This window comes from Mercenaria mercenaria, chromosome 12 (assembly GCF_021730395.1).
Source record: "Mercenaria mercenaria strain notata chromosome 12, MADL_Memer_1, whole genome shotgun sequence".
Taxonomy (NCBI): Eukaryota; Metazoa; Mollusca; class Bivalvia; order Venerida; family Veneridae; genus Mercenaria; species Mercenaria mercenaria.
Genome location: NC_069372.1, coordinates 57,817,963 through 57,836,413, shown reverse-complemented (window position 1 = coordinate 57,836,413; position 18,451 = coordinate 57,817,963). Strand labels below are relative to the sequence as shown.

Below are 18,451 nucleotides of genomic sequence, written 5' to 3'. Positions count from 1 at the left end.
GTGAATTTTACGCATGATTTATTTCACTTCCGGTTTGAGTGTACCAACTTATAGTACTCGTCCAGCCCTTCAGTTAGATACCCAACATGCCTAGGTTATCTTTAATAATAAAGGCGTGAAGCCGGGTGTTTCCGGATGAATGATTCCGGTTTTAACCTCAATATCTGGAAAACGGATAGAGATCGACCCATAATAGTACATATTTTCTGAACCTACTCGAAAAGATCTTTCTAACGGTACCGGTCCCGAGCCTGTACGATGACTTTGAAATTTAATGACTTCATTTCCGGTTGGCACCTAGTTTATGGTAAAGTGCACCCTATAGGCTTTTCGAAAATGTCAGATACCCAAAATGTAAAAATGGACCCAAAAACGTCTTATTTTTGATGATTTTTAGCAACCTTCTCAAAAAGTACCTAGCCGGTTGAAAATGTTGGCAACGTTTTTTTAGAAAACTATCAAAATGTTCTTTAACATCATATTATTAATGGTATGAAAGAGGCACTAACACCCGAGTTCCAAGTCGGGAAATTTAATGTGTTTTTCCCACACTTGCTCCGATAGGCATCGAGTGCATTGTCACGAGTGAATTCCAAGTCAGGAAACTTTATGAGTTTTCCACGTGTATTCAGAGAGGCAGAAAGTGCACTTTCACGCTTCAGCGCTATTCCGGAAACGATAATGAGTTTACCACATGGATTCGGAGAGGCAAAAAGTGCACTTTCACGCCTGAGTGCCAAATGGAGAATTTAATGACTTTTTCATCCGGTACAAATTTACGCATGAATACCAAAGCTCAACCATCAAAGACTCGTTTGATTAATGACCATCGCTATGGGTATACAGTACCTAATAATAGTTGCACCGAGGTCGGAAGTTCATTTTAAAATTAGACTATGAGTTCATTTGAATAACCTCTTGTTAAAACAGATACATGGTCATTTACTTAGTGGACGCCTAGGAGGAAACATCGTAAGCAAAAAAAGTAGCCTTTTATTTTCAGTTAACGTTACTTCTAACGTAGCTATCTTAAATAAAGCTTTATGTTTTTAATTTAAAAAGTGATACATATTTTACTTTAGATTATTATTAATAAGTTGTTTGTTTACCGTACAATGTAATTATTCAATTAGGTCATAGATAAATCTATATGTTCAAATATAATTAATATCTATTTGATTTTCTTGAAATATTTTGTTTTCGTGTTATCTCCCCGTCTAGGGCTGAGCACCTGACCCTCAATATGCCTTAGATTGGTATATAAGTCAGCTCTATATACTTCTGGGAGACATTTTCTATTAACAGAACATAAAGTCCTTTTCACTATGACAGTCTTAAAATAGATTTATAACGATCATTTCTATTTATAACATTGTGAAGTCATTCTTAAAATAGAAAGATGATGTAATTCTAAAAACAGAATTCAAAATGGCCGCCGCGCATGACGTCATTCTCAAGCATGCGCACTCGTGGCGCCCAAAAGACGGATATACTACTGACAGCATTTAAATTGTTGAAATGTTTTTCAAGGTTTGATAATGTTTAAAAAGTACTAAAGTTATACCGGTAAATACAAAGTCCTCTGCGACTTTGACCTTTGAATGTGTGTTCGAATCTTGTTGCTCAAGGTCTGAAATTGAAAGAGAAGTTTTAAAGACGCACCACAGACTAACTATCTTCTATTATATTTCCATGATGGTAATTATATATGATTTGCATGAAAAGATGAGAAATACAAGTATCTTCAAACGATTTTACAATGATAATTATTAAACCAAGACAATAAGTTTAATGTCCAACATTTTATTGAATAAATATGGCTTTTTGCATAGTATTTGATACATTAAGCTGTGTTTAGTCCACATTTAATTAATACTACATTGTGAAACAGTTATCTATCAATGTTTTATCTTGAAAAGAGATTGACTAAATAAGTTTGCAGATGTTGTGAAAACAATCTTTTTCAAGGAGAGCCTAAATTGCCAACGTTATCATGCAATATAGCTGTTTAATACCAGTATTAACAGAATGGTTTTCACGAAGTTCATTTGGGAGGAAAAGTAGGTCACTAGGTTGTGGTGGGTCTTTAAGAACAAGTAGCATCAGAAAACATACCTATAGACATATATATCAGCACTGATAGTTTTGACTCCTCTTGCACTCAGTCATTGCTATAATTACAGTTTAATTACAGTTTAATTGTTCTTGATGATAAGATTTGGGTGCCAATAATTTGTCAGAGCAAATACTCGTTGAAAAAAAATAAGAACGAATTTTGACCCATCAGTAACAATTTATTCTGATATCATCAATCAGAATTTGTTTCCATAAGCAGCACAAGAGTGCCAGGGTATAAATAAGTAAACAGATAACGATGAGATCTCTGCATTCAGCAAATGACGTATTATAACAAGAAGTTGTTGAGCTTTAGAGCCGGTGCATAGAAGTTCTACCGTTACGATAGTCGAATGTTATAGACGATAACATAATACAGACTGAGCATCGGGAAGCTTAGACTGGGATACATAGCTTGGTAATCTACTAAGGTTGTAGATGATTCCTGCTTACAAATGTGGTTTGTCTTTATGGAGGAGTACAGCCAAGACTTTATGGTAGTTTTAAGGCAATATATAATAGCATTCATGTGTTGAGCATCAAGAAGTCAGGACAATTACTTTGTGTTGCAATTTCAATTAAATGACTCTCGAATGACGTTGATTTAAAGACATCGTCTGACGGGAACTTCAACAAAAAGTAAATTCGAGTATAGTAGTGCCTGCCTGTAGGACTTAAAGCAAACATCATCACTTATTAAATTTTGTTGTTAGATGAAAACATTGAGTGATTTGCCTTATTCCTAAAATGATTGAGCAATTAATATCATTAAAAATCATGCGTTCACAAAGTAGCTAGAGGAAAATGTTATAAATAATATATATGCAGGTCTTACAAACACAACATATTAACAAAGGACTTTCAGTATAGTTTGTCAGCTAGACTAGCTCCTAGACTATGATATATCTTTTTACATTTTTATGATTGAATGTAGTGAACTGAGCCAGTCTATATCCTATGTCCAATATCATAGTCTAGTACAATCCGAAAATTCACAAACCTCTTTTTAGGTTTGTTATCAATCAATGAACTGACCACAGCCTAACTGGTTTACTGCCACATGTTTATGCAATTTATTGAGACCATCTGGTAGCTGGGATTTACAACTGCAGGGGTCAGCGGAGTTGAAATTTTATCAGAAATGAATTTTCATTTCTCTGTATTGGTACTTGCAGTTAGATTGGAAAATCTAAAAGATACACATTCCTATGGCTTGTCATAAAATGTAAATAAGGAACTAAACTGCAATTGAACAATAAAGGAGTAGAACAGATGTGTTTTTTTCCCTGAACTGGTAGTGGAAAAAGTTAGCTTTTGCGATATTGGTGTTAAAACCTTGAACGTTAATAGACGGAATGCACATATAATATAGTGGTATCCCCTCTTGTTGCATTAATGAATATCCAGGTTCAGGGGCTGAATAATGCATATTGAAGTGTTGTCAGATTTGAAGAACAGTGAAACACAAGTACAGGTACATAAATCTGCAACCTTACTCTGAGAATATTTCATTTCTTGTAATCCTGTATTCTGTTAGAAGGTCTATGGCTTTTCTGAGGAATTTTTAGCTTTAAAAATCTATATGTAAATACATGAAAGCACACTTTTTTACATCAAAATTGGTATTGTAGGTAACTCTACATATTAACATTTAGTTACATTTCTCTTATAAGGTACATGCATTTGTTCACTTAATCGCCAGTGTAGAGAGGACTGGAGATGGTTGAAAATCTTATGTATACTATAAAGTAATATTATTTGAAATTTTAAGCGCTGGTTATCACATCTTATTAGACCACTTTATTTGCTATTTAGTTTATAATAGTATAGTTTAAAATTTATTCATGGAAGGCTTGTTCAATTTACCAAATACTTCATTTTAACGTTAAAAATGTTCAATACTCTAAATACAAGTAAGCATTTGATATTTCGCAGAAAATATATAGAATTAGGAGTTAACATTATAACTCCGCCCTTTCATTTGAAAAATGCCACATGCCAAATGCAAAATATTTAATGCCAAATGATAAATCTTAAACATTTAGTAATAATTGTCAAAGGCGATGGCAAAACAATACTGTGGAAGGACGGTGCGCCATGCTAATTGCAAATGCTAAATGACAAATAATTTAATCAAAATTGGCATTTAGCATTAAATAATATGTATTTAGCATAAAGTTATTGACATTTAGCATTAAAATTGACATTCGGCAATTAGCATGATGCACCGACCCTCCATACAAAGCTGAATGCTAACATGCATTGTCCGATGCTGGCATGACATGGTAGAAGATGCTTCAAATCAGACACATAAAACATGATGCAGATCTTTATTTCGTAAAATCAAAGGACAATTAGCATTATCTTTCAGCATTATAAACATTAGATATTTGAAATTTTCACATTTATTATGAGGGTAAGAATATTGTATTTAGCGATTAGCATTTAGATATCTGGCAAAAAGAATGGTGCACCAGCCTTCCATATATGCATCGACCTTCAATAGTTTTGTTATTTATCAATCTTTGTTAAGAAAATAAAACGTCTTTTTTGTTTGGTGCAGCAGTGACTGCAGTACGGTGCTTAGTCAATGAATAGAACTCATTTTATGCTGACACTTTTGTTTCTTTTAATTTTGGTACAGCTTTCTCATAATTTTGTCTATATCTACTGGCTTTCCAATGGGACAACAAGTCTCGGTTTTATTAACACCTTTGAAAAGTTTTATATGGTAGCAATCATAATCTTCTTTTTTGACACGTATTACACAAAGCAGTTTCTTTATTGTTTGAATAAACTTGAACTCGACATATTTTTATGCCCCCGAAGGGAGGCATATAGTTTTTGAACCGTCTGTCCGTCTGTCAGTCTGTCGGTCTGTCAGTCTGTCGGTGTGTCCGCAATTTTCGTGTCCGGTCCATATCTTTGTCATCCATGGATGGATTTTCAAATAACTTGGCATGAATGTGTACCACAGTAAGACGACGTGTCGCGCGAAAGACCCAGGTCCGTAGCTCAAAGGTCAAGGTCACACTTAGACGTTAAAGGTCATTTTTCATGATGTGCATTCGTGTCCGGTCCACATCTTTGTCATAGATGGATGGATTTTCAAATAACTTGGCATGAATGTGTACCACAGTAAGACGACGTGTCACGCGAAAGACCCAGGTCCCTAGCTCAAAGGTCAAGGTCACACTTAGACGTTAAAGGTCATTTTTCATGATGTGCATTCGTGTCCGGTCCATATCTTTGTCATCCATGGATGGATTTTCAAATAACTTGGCATGAATGTGTACCACAGTAAGACGACGTGTCGCACGCAAGACCCAGGTCCGTAGCTCAAAGGTCAAGGTCACACTTAGACGTTAAAGGTCATATTTCATGATAGTGCATTGATGGGCATGTCCGGTCCATATCTTTGTCATTCATGCATGGATTTTAAAATTATTGGGCATGAATGTGTACCACAGTAAGACGACGTGTCGCGCGCAAGACCCAGGTCCGTAGGTCAAAGGTCCTAAACTCTAACATCGGCCATAACTGTTCATTCAAAGTGCCATCGGGGGCATGTGTCATCCTATGGAGACAGCTCTTGTTTTAAATGTGCCTTTGACAAAGACATGCTGTTTTAAAATTCATTCTTCAGTTTCAGAATTTTAATGATTAGAATAATCCTTTAAATAAAATAAACATATTATTGTTAATAATTTTGCAAGATGACCCATCAAGATTTCAAAAGTAGCAAAATGGTTTATTCTAGATGAGAATGGTTCTTCAACTGTCACCATTAAAAATCAGTTAGGTAAACAGATTTATGATCAGCAGCGTAACCCTTGACCACTAGCATGATGTACCAAATTATCCATGGGTAATCTAATAGCCACAGGTGCCAATCATCTCTCTGAGAGCATTTCGGATTGTACTAGACTGATAATTTCAACATCAGTCCTGTGTGAAAATCTCTAAAATAGACTGGCTCTTGTCTCTATGAAATTGAATTTATCAAAAAAGGGAAAAATATAGAAATATAGTTATTATCAGTCTAGTGGCTAGTCTATTTGTCAGCTAGAATAGTCACCATAGCGTTTAGACCCATTTCAATGTTCAAGATAAAAAGGGATAGGCAATAAACTCGTATCTAGACAATGCACTGAATTGGTATTTCTAGGAGTATGTATGATGAAAAATATACAAAAATGATCAGAGTGTAAATACACTCTCTTTGCTAAGAAATGGATCAAAATAGTACGATTTGGAATGTATTTCTATTAATCAGTAGAAAACCTGTTTTATGAGCTAGATTATGTTGAAACTGTAAAGCCGAAATTCAAGACATACATGTCATTAGTTTCAGTTATGGAATGTAGCAAATTAAAAAAAAGATAAACCAATGTATTGGTTTCTTAAATCGTAAACTTGAGTATTCAAAGACAGGTAGAAATTGAAATTCAAGACTGTCCAAATAATTATTTCAAAATATAAACTATAGATAATTAACAACTATATTCAAGTTAAACTACAAACTTTAAGATTGTGGGCTAACTGTAATTCCTTGAATTGTTCCCAATGTAAAGCTCCATAACGACTTTAAATTACACCACATTTGCTTTCTTAAGATGTTACATATGAGAGCGTTATGATCAAAGTTCAGTTGTAAAAATTCTGTCTTTGTTTGCTCATTAATATTATATACCATACACCTTCAGCTAAACTGTCAAAAAGATTTACATCCCTTTCAAAATGCTTATTTTTTAACTCATTTATTTAATGTGTAAAGTTATAACAAGAGGATTGAAAGTAAATTGCCATAATGATCCTAATGACGCCTTGAACGTAAACATTTGTATTGGCATAATTAATTATTAAACGTTTAAAGTGGAATAAATCATCCCGGAATATGATAGACGAGACACTTATAACAAGGATAAAGTGAAGCAGAACAATTTCCACAAAGCTTAGAAGTTGCTTTTGACGACGTTCAGCATCCAAGACGACAAGAAATAAGGTTATTTTACCTCTAGTCAAACCGTTTGCTAACATTTATTGAGGTTAATGCAAGGATTCATCAATTCGTTCATAAGAAGAAGTTATTTAGATGGGCCATATAAGCGGCCAATCCATACTATTTTGAACAAATTAATGACATAGCAATCCAAGTATATGCAACATATTATCAAGTTTTATGAAGAATTAATATACGTTCATTAGAAGAGGTCGTTCAAGGCTTTTAGCTATTTTAGCTCCAGATGGTGGCCTCTTGAAACATTTTTACAAACTTGACAGACGTCTGTAAACGGATGCAACATATCGGGTTTGTATCCATCATGTTTTTTAGCCCAGTGATCAAGTTAAACTAGTTGCACAAAGAGGGTTATACAATGATGCTACAGATCAAGCTTGATCAACATTCATTAACTGAGTTCATAAAAGAGGTCATTTTAAAGGATTTTTTTCTATTATAGCTCTGATCACGATTAACCAATCAAAATTGTTTATGTAATAATAAGAAAGGCCCATACAAGTGTGCTACAGACCAAGTTGTTTGTTTAATATCCATACAGTGATTCACCAGAGGAAGTTATGTAAAGATATTTTTCTATGTTTAGCTCTGATGCCCTCAAAAGTGGCAAATCCAAGGGGAAAAACTACCATATCTGTGACTGCACATGTTAGGTAATGCACACCTTTGTGATTCACAGTTATATAATCATTCAGAATTAGAATGTATTCCTTACATACCTTCTTTTTGATCTCCATACTCAGTTCCACAGAAACAAATTTTCTGAAAAAAAAAGAAAAAATAACGGCGATGTTGAGGTTTTATACTTCCGCATTTCGGTGCTGTTCAGTATTCTGCGCATGCTGTATTAATGTTAAGCTATAAATAAATCATAGGTAAGTTATGCACAATAAGCTGAAAATTCCGTCAATATTTTCATCTCTCGAAAATTAAAAATGGAGACATAGTATTAGACTGTGTCTGTTCTACTGTCCGCCCGACTGTCTGCCCGTCAAACTTCGTATCCGGCTAATTACTCTGCCATCCACTAAGAGAACAATATTACACGGTACAAATACTCCTCATAACAAGACAAGATATCGGACATAAACGTCAGGCCAGTAGCTTCAAAGATAGTGTTACTATGGCATGATCTTGAGAGAATGTTACTTAGACGTGTGTCTATAGGACACAGGTGCCCCCATTCCTGTCACCGACATACATGGTTTTATGACTCTAGGTGAAATATTTAAAAATATTTGCAACACAAACTTATAAGAAATTTATCTGTATTTTTTTTCAGTAAGTAAATGACACTAGCTCCGGTCTTGCAAAGTGAACAACAACAAAAAATAAGTGCACGAATTCACATGCTGAATAATATCCCTACAATGTTTCATCACTTTATAAATGTTTTTAAGATATATGCAATACAAGCACTTTAAGTGCATTTTTCATTAAGTAAGGAAATAACTCCAGTGTGGTTAAGTGAAAATAATATTCCTATGATGTTTCATGACCCTAGGTCAAATACTTTTTCAGATATTTGCGACACAGCTTTTGTGCCTTTTTGTGCATAATTTGTTTAGGTCAATGGACATAACTCTGCTCTGACTGAGTGACATCTAAAAACAAGAGGGCCAAGATGGCCCTAGGCCGCTCACCTGAGAAACACACCATAACAGTATAAACATGTTTGACCTAGTGATTTCATGGAAACAAGTATTCTGGCCAATTTCATTAGGATTGGACCAAACATTTGGTCTCGAGTTTAAACAAGTATTTCCTTGATATGATCTAGTGACCTAGTTTTCGACCCCAGATGACCCATATTCAAACCTGACCTAGATTTCATCAAGGCGATCATTCTGACTAAATTTTATGAAAGCCAATTTAAAAATACAGCTTCTATAGCATACACAATGTTTTTCTTTGATTTGATCTAGTGACCTAGTTTTTGAGCCCAGATAACCCATATTTAAGTTTGACCTAGATTTTATCAAGGCAATCATTCTGATTAAATTTCATGAAGATCAATTGAAAAATACAGCCTCTATCGCATTCACAAGGTTTTTCTTTGATCTGACCTAGTGACCTAGGTTTTGACCCCAGATAACCCATATTTAACTTTGACCTAGATTTTATCAAGGCAATCATTCTGACCAAATTTCATAAAGATCAATTGAAAAATACAGCCTCTATCGCATATACAAGGTTTTTCTTTGATTTGACCTATGACCTTGTTTTTGACCCAAGATAATCCATATTCAAACTCGACTTAGATTTCATCAAGGCTATCATTATGACGAAATTTCATGAAGATCAATTGAAAACTACAGCCTCTATCGCATACACAAGAGTTTTCTTTGATTTGACCTAGTGTCCTAGTTTTTGACCCCAGATAACCTATATTCAAACTCGACCTAGAATTCATCAAGGCAATCATTCAGACCGAATTTCATGAAGATCAAGCAAAAATACAGCCTATATCGCATACACAAGTTTTTTCTTTGATTTGACCTAGTGACCTACTTTTTGACCCCAACTGACCCATATTCGAACTCGACCTTGAGCGATCACAATAACACACCTGAGCATTGCTCAGGTGAGCTTAAAACAAGGTGCACAATTTTATATGATGAATAAAAGTCTTGTTGCAATGTTTCATAAAACTGGATAAAATACTTCTTGAGATACATATGATACAAACTTAAGGCTCTTTTATGCGTATTTTTGACTAAGTCTAGGGCCAGAATTGTGATCTAGCTGTGTGAGATCCAAATTAAAACCCCTCGTGTACAACTTTCCTAGCTGAAAAACAACCAATCCTGTAATGTTTGAAGACTCCGGGTCAAATACTTTTTGAGATATGAACGACACAAATTCGAATGACAGACGGTCAGACGGACGGACATGGGCAACTGTAAGTGCCCGCCCCCCTCCTTTCCAACAAAACATAGTCTCAATAGCGCTCAAAAACCATATATAGTTTACATTTAACTAACTACCTAACTACCAGCTCTATTTTTTATACAGCAATTCAAAACATTCGTTAAGTAAATTTTCTTTACTATGTATGTAATAAAAATGAAACATCGTTCTATGTCTTCAGTGAGTGTTTTTGTTGCTTTTTTAAATTTATTTCACTGTAGATTTCGTACATTAAGACGTGTTCAAACATTAATTATCGTTAGTATCAAAACAAATACATCTAGTGAGATACGATATGAAGATTTTCAATGTAAAGAAAGACATGCTGTATTATCATTAAGGTAAACACTGTGAGATAAATGATGAAAACACAAGAATGTAACCTTTTGTTGAAATGTATCTTTTTCCATTGAGATGTACTTCCCTTTTTCTTCCAAAACTGTGAACCATTTTTCCATAGATTTCAGCAAATTGTTAACCAATAATTTTTTCATTCCCAAATTCAATTTTTCTGAATCCCAAACACTGAACAATTTTAGTAATTTATTTTCGTATTGCTGCATACAATCTAACATTTCAGTACGATCTTCTGCATTTTTTTCCATTTTCATTCTATATATCCCAATATCTAAAAAATATTGCTTAGGTACTATAAGCAAAGAATCATCATTTGCTTCTCTGCCAATCGTACTAACTTCAGGAGGTGTTGCACATTCTTCACAATCAATTCTTTCATGCGCACTACAGGTGTTAAAAGAGTTTATTATAATTTCCGAATCGTCTTTAAACTCTTTCACTTGCTTCATATAATTGCACTTACAGTCCTGTGTCATTTTTTCTATCTGAATAAGCTCAATATATTCATCTGTTTTATAGCTCTTAAAACAGTTAAATAAACAGTTCATATTTGAAATATGACGGCATATCAGTAGACCTGTTTCGCTTTATCTTATCTTAAACCTGTGTATAGTTTGATTAACGTGTACTGATTGCGCTAGTTTATAGAATGTGTATCAGTGTTATATTTACAAGATTAACATCTGAATATCTAGTTCGAAAACAATGTTCCCTACTTCTCTGCGTTACAGTCACTTTTGAGAAAAAATGAAAGAAGCTAAATATCTGGCTGAGAAATTTTGAAGTACAAATTTTGTTATGCTAACTGGTGAAATACTGAAAAATATCAGTGAGATATTTCTCTATAACACTCGCAGTGCCGAACTTCTTATTTTTTCAGATAAACCTATCTCCCTTGAAATATATTCTTTAAATAACCCCTGTGTTGCATTTAGAATTACGGGTTTCCTTTGATTATCCAAATATTCAAGCCATACGCCAGTATTGCACAGCTAGAAAATCCTATATAGAGCAAGCTAGCTATAGTAAGTTTGCAAAAGAAAAAAAGTTATATTAATGCTTTAGAAATGTTATCTTGGTCACTTGGCATTGCCATTCATGTAGCTATAGATATGTACCTGATGTACCTCCTTTTGGAGACGCGAGTCGTTAGACTCGTGTGCCCACCTCCCGGTGGCGTATCCAGCCCCTAGTTCCGGGATGTACCGTAAACTTTGTTTCTCCCAAAATATCGTCCACTCTTGACTTAAACGTATTTAAAGATGGCGCTAAAACTATTTTGGCCGGCAGTAAGTCCCACTCTCGGACTGCGCGTACTGAGAAGAAATACCTCCTTAGTTCGTATTTGCTTACTTTCTGTATTAGCTTCTTTCCATTTTTCCTGGTAGACTGAGTATTAAGCACAAAGAACCTCTCAAAATCTATGTCCTCTTTATCGTTGAGCAGTTTATAAGTTTCAAGCATGTCTCCCATAAATCTCATGTAAGCTAAACTTGGTAAATAGACAGGGGCTCACTATCGTATGGTAGATTTTACCGGCGACAGCACATGTGGTTGGTTGTTGTCTTAGTTAATTATCACAATACATTAACTGTAGTAAACAAAGCAAGCTTCCGGTTATTCAACGAACTGACGGCATTGACCCGAAAAGTTTTAAATAACCTTACTCAACTACTGACATTTGCCACTGTCTGTTAGCCCCGGATTGTGCATTTTTAAACAAAATATTTTGAATGCAAAATTTAAAAACAAAATGGCATCGTGTTGATTACACGGAACTAATCACCAATATTCGATATTGATGTGCCTAAGTGTCCATGGTAATTTAGCGGATGCATCATATGTAACACGGTAGCCTAAATAAATCCGGAGGCATGTAATAAACAGAAAAAGAATGTTGATCTTCACCAATTAGCATAAAATAAAAAGAAAATTTTCTTTGTTTTCAGTGAGATATCGAAATATTTCTTCACCGATAAGGGAGGAAATTCTGATATTTGCACTCCTGCCCCGCCTTCGTGAAAATATTCAATTGTTTCCCTTATCGGTGAAGATATATTTCGATATCACACTGCAAACAAACAAATATCCTCTATTAAAGCCCTGGAGGGACATTTTAGTTACTTCTTATTACTTATTTGTTACTACTTATTTGTTATTAATTAATTGTTACTACTTATTTGTTACAACATATGAAAGGCAAAACACGGTAAACTGCATGATAATGGAGAATAACCTTAGTGCAAACGCGGTATGTATACGTCGATTTATCTAGCACAATTATTTTTAGTTTAAAAAAAAGGACAGTCACGATGACAAAATTTTAATGTGTTCAAGTGTTTTAAAAACCATGTTTATTGTTTTATCATGGCTGCAGTACTAAGTATCATCGGTATACTGGGAACAATACCTAATACGTTCTAGTGTAATTTTTACGTTCAAATAATTTTCTCTGAAGATATCCTACCATTTGCACCTACTAGGCCTTCCTCCTATATGTGTATCTGTGTTTGTGTTTTAATTTATCTTTTCGCTAGAATTAAACCACATGATTTCATGTACGAATATTTATTGTCTTATGGAATATCTTTGTGGAATTTTGAAGTCTGTCATAATGTTATGAATTTAGTGTCATTTCTGTATTTTCAGAATCAAGCTAGTACTAAAAGTGCAAGAAACGTAGTCCAGAAGTTAAATATGATAGGAGCATTATTCGTTTGGGAAGTACAGAAATGTGACTATTAAAATAGAGGGAGCTACCAAATTGCTGGAATCTAAAAGCCAAAGAATTATTTCTCAAAATGGCAGGGGTTTTATTCATACTGTTGTTATTGTGTGCATTTGTGCCGTTGAATATTCGCCTGGCTGGAAATGATATGACAAGAAAAGAACTGATTAAAATCTATTTTGCCGAATGACTAAAGTATTCGGAAATAGTTGTTTTTATTTTGTAATCACAACATTAAAATCAGCATATGTAATATGAAACGAATCATCCGCGAACTGCGTTAACGGAGACATCCTCAGTCCTACTCCTTTGCAGAGGATGTGATGAACGCAATAAAGCGCGAATTGAGTGTAAGAGGGTAGTGTTTAGGGTATAGAACTATGTGGTAAAGACTGATAGAGAAACGACGTCGTGAAATTCATGAAACAGCTTTGTCCAGATGTATAAGAAGAATGGAAAGCATATAGGTTGAAGAAAAGAGTGTATACACTGAAATGACTTAACTATGTGTGGCATACGGATGGATACGATAAATTAAAGCTGTATGGATTGTGTATTCATGGATGAATTGACGTTACTGCCGTTGAATCATGTGGCTTGACGTTGCATCCAGTAATAATGACCTAGCTGTTGTTGCCAAGTACTACATGGACTGTTTAAATCATGTTCAGTGTGCTCCACGAATTTTACGAGCAGATATGGGTACTGATCTTTTTGCAGCCGCATTCATTCGTTTATGGATGTTTTGCAAACGGATTAAGACAGAACTGGACAGCACTGGAATTCTCGAGTACACGATCACAAAACCCGATGTGTGATATTTTGTCCCTGAATTGACTGATGCCCATGACTTTTGGTACTAATGTGAAAAGGGAGGATATGAATGCGTGCATCAGTCATTTCTTAACGGAAAGACTTCTGCAGTAGAGAATTTAGAGCGCTTGTAAAATTTTATAAAACCAGGTGTACATATCCATGTTTATCCATTTGATGCCTTAAAACTTTTCATCGAGCTAAATAGTCGTTTGGGAGAATACATATAATGAAAAAAAGAAATGAGTTGCATAGCTATATTTGAGCATGTGTTCTTCTATACCAAACCTAATATGCCCTTTAAGTGTCATTTTAAAATGTGTCACCCTCCTACAGACTTTATTTGAACTGTGTTTTGGAAGTATTTGCATGTTCTGTTAAATCCATGTTCCCTGACTATAAATGATACTCATATAAAATCGATGGGTTTAACATATTGATACTTTCTATATTTATAGTCTTTCCAATGTGGTAAACATGGACGTTTTCAAATAAGTATATATAAGTACAATGCATAACGATAACTTTGCATTACAACTTCTGGGGTTTTGAACTTACATGTACATGTACTTGAAACTAAGCTTGATATGGCTTAGACCATGTTGTCATGCGTGGCTGATGGAGTTATTTTTTCACCGTGCTTACAAGAATGCAGAAATAAAAAGTAATCACCTCATTCTTTATTTGTGTTTTCTTAGCAATGTTACAAATATTGGTAATAAAAAGGATTATGGGATAGAGTACTTCAAGATTACATCATTGTTCCGATGTTGTTTATCGTCAAAGGGTGGTATATGTTGCGCAGTTTTCCAAGTCTAGAAAGGACTGATCAACCTTCCAACATTACGCATATAAAGTTGACCTACTGCATTTACAAGAGTTCCATATTGCTATATAAGGAAATCTTACAATGCCCACTTGGCAAATCAAAATTCCATGACGTTTGGTGTCTGAAAGAGTAATTCTAAAGTTTTTCACTTGGTGATGTATATACGATAAACCCCTGTCCCCTTGTGGCTTTCTTTGGCATATCAAAATTACTTGAAGACATTTGGTAGAAATCTTACAAGTAGTTTTTGAGAAGATTTTTGAAGTTTTTTCCTTTGGTTTCTAAGGTAAACTTAGCTCTGCATTCAATTACATTATTTGAAGGAATCCTCAAAACAGCCATTAAAGCAACAGTCATGTAATGTTTAGGTGAATTTATCAAGTCACCTCCCAATGTACTTACGCAGAATTCAATATCTAATATGAACCGGACTGTCTCTCAACTGTTTCATATCTATCCGCTGTACAACGTAGTTCAATGCGGAGTTATTTTATCATCTCTGTTCTTTATCACCATCGTTACAGACCAGAAAATGAATACGGAATTTTCCGGTGATGCTGAGGAGAGCTTTGCTTAAAATGAGTTCGGGGATTTCTCTCCCAGGAACAACGACTGTCAAAATTCTGTAAAAATGACTTATGTATGCAGTTAATTTTTCGTCAGTCTTAAAACTGACTGTGCCAGAAAAATTGCTGAATTGTCTCGATTTACTCAAACTAAAAAGTCACCTTCTATCGATACGTCTGTACTTTGATTTAGGAAATATTGTTTTGATGAATTGTTGGCGACGCACGAGGAACACTTCACGGCAACCGCTAGTCATAGGGCAATTACAATAGCTTGAGCCCTTTGTGCTCGGGTGAGCTTCTTATGTTACACATGCTCGAATCAACTCTAGTCAACCCGAAACACTTTATTTTCTCGTTACTGTTCATGTTGTAACATGATCACATGAGGTATAAACGTGACAGGTATAAAGTGTGATTCACATGCAAATGCAAAAAAAGGTCATAACTGAGCTTAAGTCGTTGTTCTAGTTATGTAGCCTTGCTTATGTAGACTATGGCGGTAAACAAGTGGCCAAAGTTTCAAAGCCGTATGACAAACAGATTAGGCAAAACATGGACTGGTATGAAAAACTTACTGATTTCAAAGTCCAAAAATGGCCATAATTCAGCAAAAAAGGTTGACAGAGTTATGTTATCTTACCTACAGAAGGAGATCATGACGATAAACAAGCTTCAAAGCAACATTTCAAATAGTTTTGACAAAACGTTGACATGTACGAAAAATGAGCCAATTTCAAAGTCCAAAAAGGGCCATAATTCAGCCAAAATAGTTGACAGAGTGCTCTTGTCTACAGATGGAAATCATGATGATAAACAAGTGTTTTAAAGCCACATGTCAAATAGTTTTGACAAAACATGGACTTGTTCGAAAATTGTACCAATATCCAAGTAAAAAGGGCCATAATCCAGCTAAAATAGTTGAAAGAGCTGTGAATTCTTACCTACAGATAGAAATTATTATAATAAACAAGTGATTAAAGGATCAAATCCATATGTCAAACAGTTTAATCAAAATATGAACTAGTACGAAAAACTTAACCAAGATTTGTGAGTTAAAAGGGGCCATAATTCAGCCAAAATCATTGATGGAGTTATGTACTCTTGTTTCAAACTTGACATGGTGATGTTACATCAGTTTTGAAAGTTTCAAAGCTTTATCTCAAAAGGTTTTGTCAAAATGTGAACTGGTATGAAAAAACTTAACCAAGGTGTGACGCCGACGCCGCCGCAGACGACGTGGTAAGTAGGATAGCTCTACTTATTCTTCGAATAGTCGAAAAGTCGAGCTAAAATTAGTTTATTAGTAAATGGAATCATCAAATATGATAACAGATGTAATGCTTAGCATTATAATACGTCAGTTTGTTTTGGTTCCTGCTTCACAGAATTTTGTGGAAAAATATGAGAAAAAAAATGTAAGAAATCATCATATTAAGGGAAAGTAATTCTGCAGAAAATACACCATTTTTATTTGGGTCCATATGACTTATTAGCTGATATAAAATATTGTACAGATTGGACAGGAAAAGATCAATGTGGACTTTTGACCTTCAGGTGTTAACTTGACCTTTGCACTAGGGGTCTGGGTATTGCATATGACACATTGTTTCATTATGGTAAACATTGTTGTCAAGTAATATTAAAATCCCTTAATTAATGACAGAGTTATCGACCAGAAAGAAAAATATCCTAATGACCTTTGGCTTCTGAGAGTTACCTTAACCTTTGTGTCAGGGATATTGGGTTGCGTAAGACAAGTTGTCTCATTATGGAAAACATTTGTGCAAGGCAATATTAAAATCCCTTCATGGATAGCAGAGTTATAGATCATACAGGAAAAAAGCCCTTTTGAACGTTGATCTCCAAGTGAGACCTTGACCTTTAAATAAGGGGTCTGGGTGTTGCACATGACGCATTGTCTTATCATAGGGTACATTTGTGCCAAGTAATATGTCCTTTTGGCTTTAGACTTCCAAGTGTTACCTTGACATTTCAGGAAACGGGTCCGGGTTTTGCACAAGTTGTCTCATCCAGGGTAATATTTGTGCCAACTTATATTTAAATCCTGTTTGCATGTCAAAGTTATAGACCGGACACAAAAAATAACCTCACCTTTGGTCTCGAGGTGGGACCTTTACCTTTATGTTAGGGTTCTGGTTGTTGCGCATCATGGGAAACATTTACGCCAAATAATATTGCAAACCCTTGATGGATGACAGAGTTATGGACCGGACACGAAACATACCCTGTTCATGCCATATTAACATTTGACTGCAAAATGTGATCTTGTCCTTTGAGCCAGGGGTCTTAAAGTTATGCATGACACATTATCTTATTATGGGGTACTTTTGTGACAAGTAATATTAAAATCCCTTCTTCGATAGAGAGTTATGGACCACCCTGTTCACATCTGACTTCAAATTGGGTCCTTGACATTTGAGCTAGGGGTCTTGGTTTTGCGCAAGGCACATCGTCTCATCGTGGGGAACATTTGTGCCAAGTAATATTAAAATCCCTTGATGAATGACAGAGTTATGGACTGGACACGAAACAGACCGTGTCCGTGCCATGTTAACATTTGACTGCCAAGTGTGACCTTGACCTTTGATTCAGGGGTCTGAAAGTTGTGCAGGACATATCGTCTTATTATGGGGTACATTTGTGTCAAGTAGTAATAAAAACCGTTCATGGATGGCAGAGTTATGGACCGGACAGGAAAAAAGCCCTGTTGACCTTTGACCTCCAATTATGACCTTGACCTTTGAGCTAAGGGTCCGAGTTTTGCAATGACACGTCGTAACTAAACACCTTATTTTACTTTGAAGATATACAAGAGACTAGAAAAAAATAATGTGTAAGTACAAAAGATTTCTTAAAGTTGCAAGAAGAATTCACAGAAGTTAACTTTAACCTTTTGGGCACTGAAAGATAAAACGTTTGCTGCAACACAAAATGATAGTCTGGATTACCTGCCCCTTAACTGCTATTATTAGTATACGACGGGAACCAGGCTACAGAAAATGACAACTTAAACAAGAGGACTAAGAGACACTAAGTCGTTCATCTGAGCACGCATTATTTTATTTTTGAGCAGTACATCCAGTAGTTAC

General features: G+C 35.1%; 1 protein-coding gene across 1 annotated transcript in view; it reads right to left on the bottom strand.

The window, feature by feature from the left end:
- The window catches only part of LOC128547412 (uncharacterized), a 30,148-nt gene extending 18,877 nt beyond the window's left edge, over nt 1–11,271 (bottom strand). The window contains exons 1-3 of the mRNA XM_053520166.1: nt 10,429–11,271; nt 7,855–7,897; nt 1,565–1,630 (exon numbers count right to left, since the gene is read on the bottom strand). Coding sequence (XP_053376141.1) covers nt 1,565–1,630; nt 7,855–7,897; nt 10,429–10,950 — 631 coding nt within the window. The 5' untranslated portion in view covers nt 10,951–11,271. The remainder of the gene's footprint in view (nt 1–1,564; nt 1,631–7,854; nt 7,898–10,428) is intronic.
- Nucleotides 11,272–18,451: the final 7,180 nt, after the last annotated feature.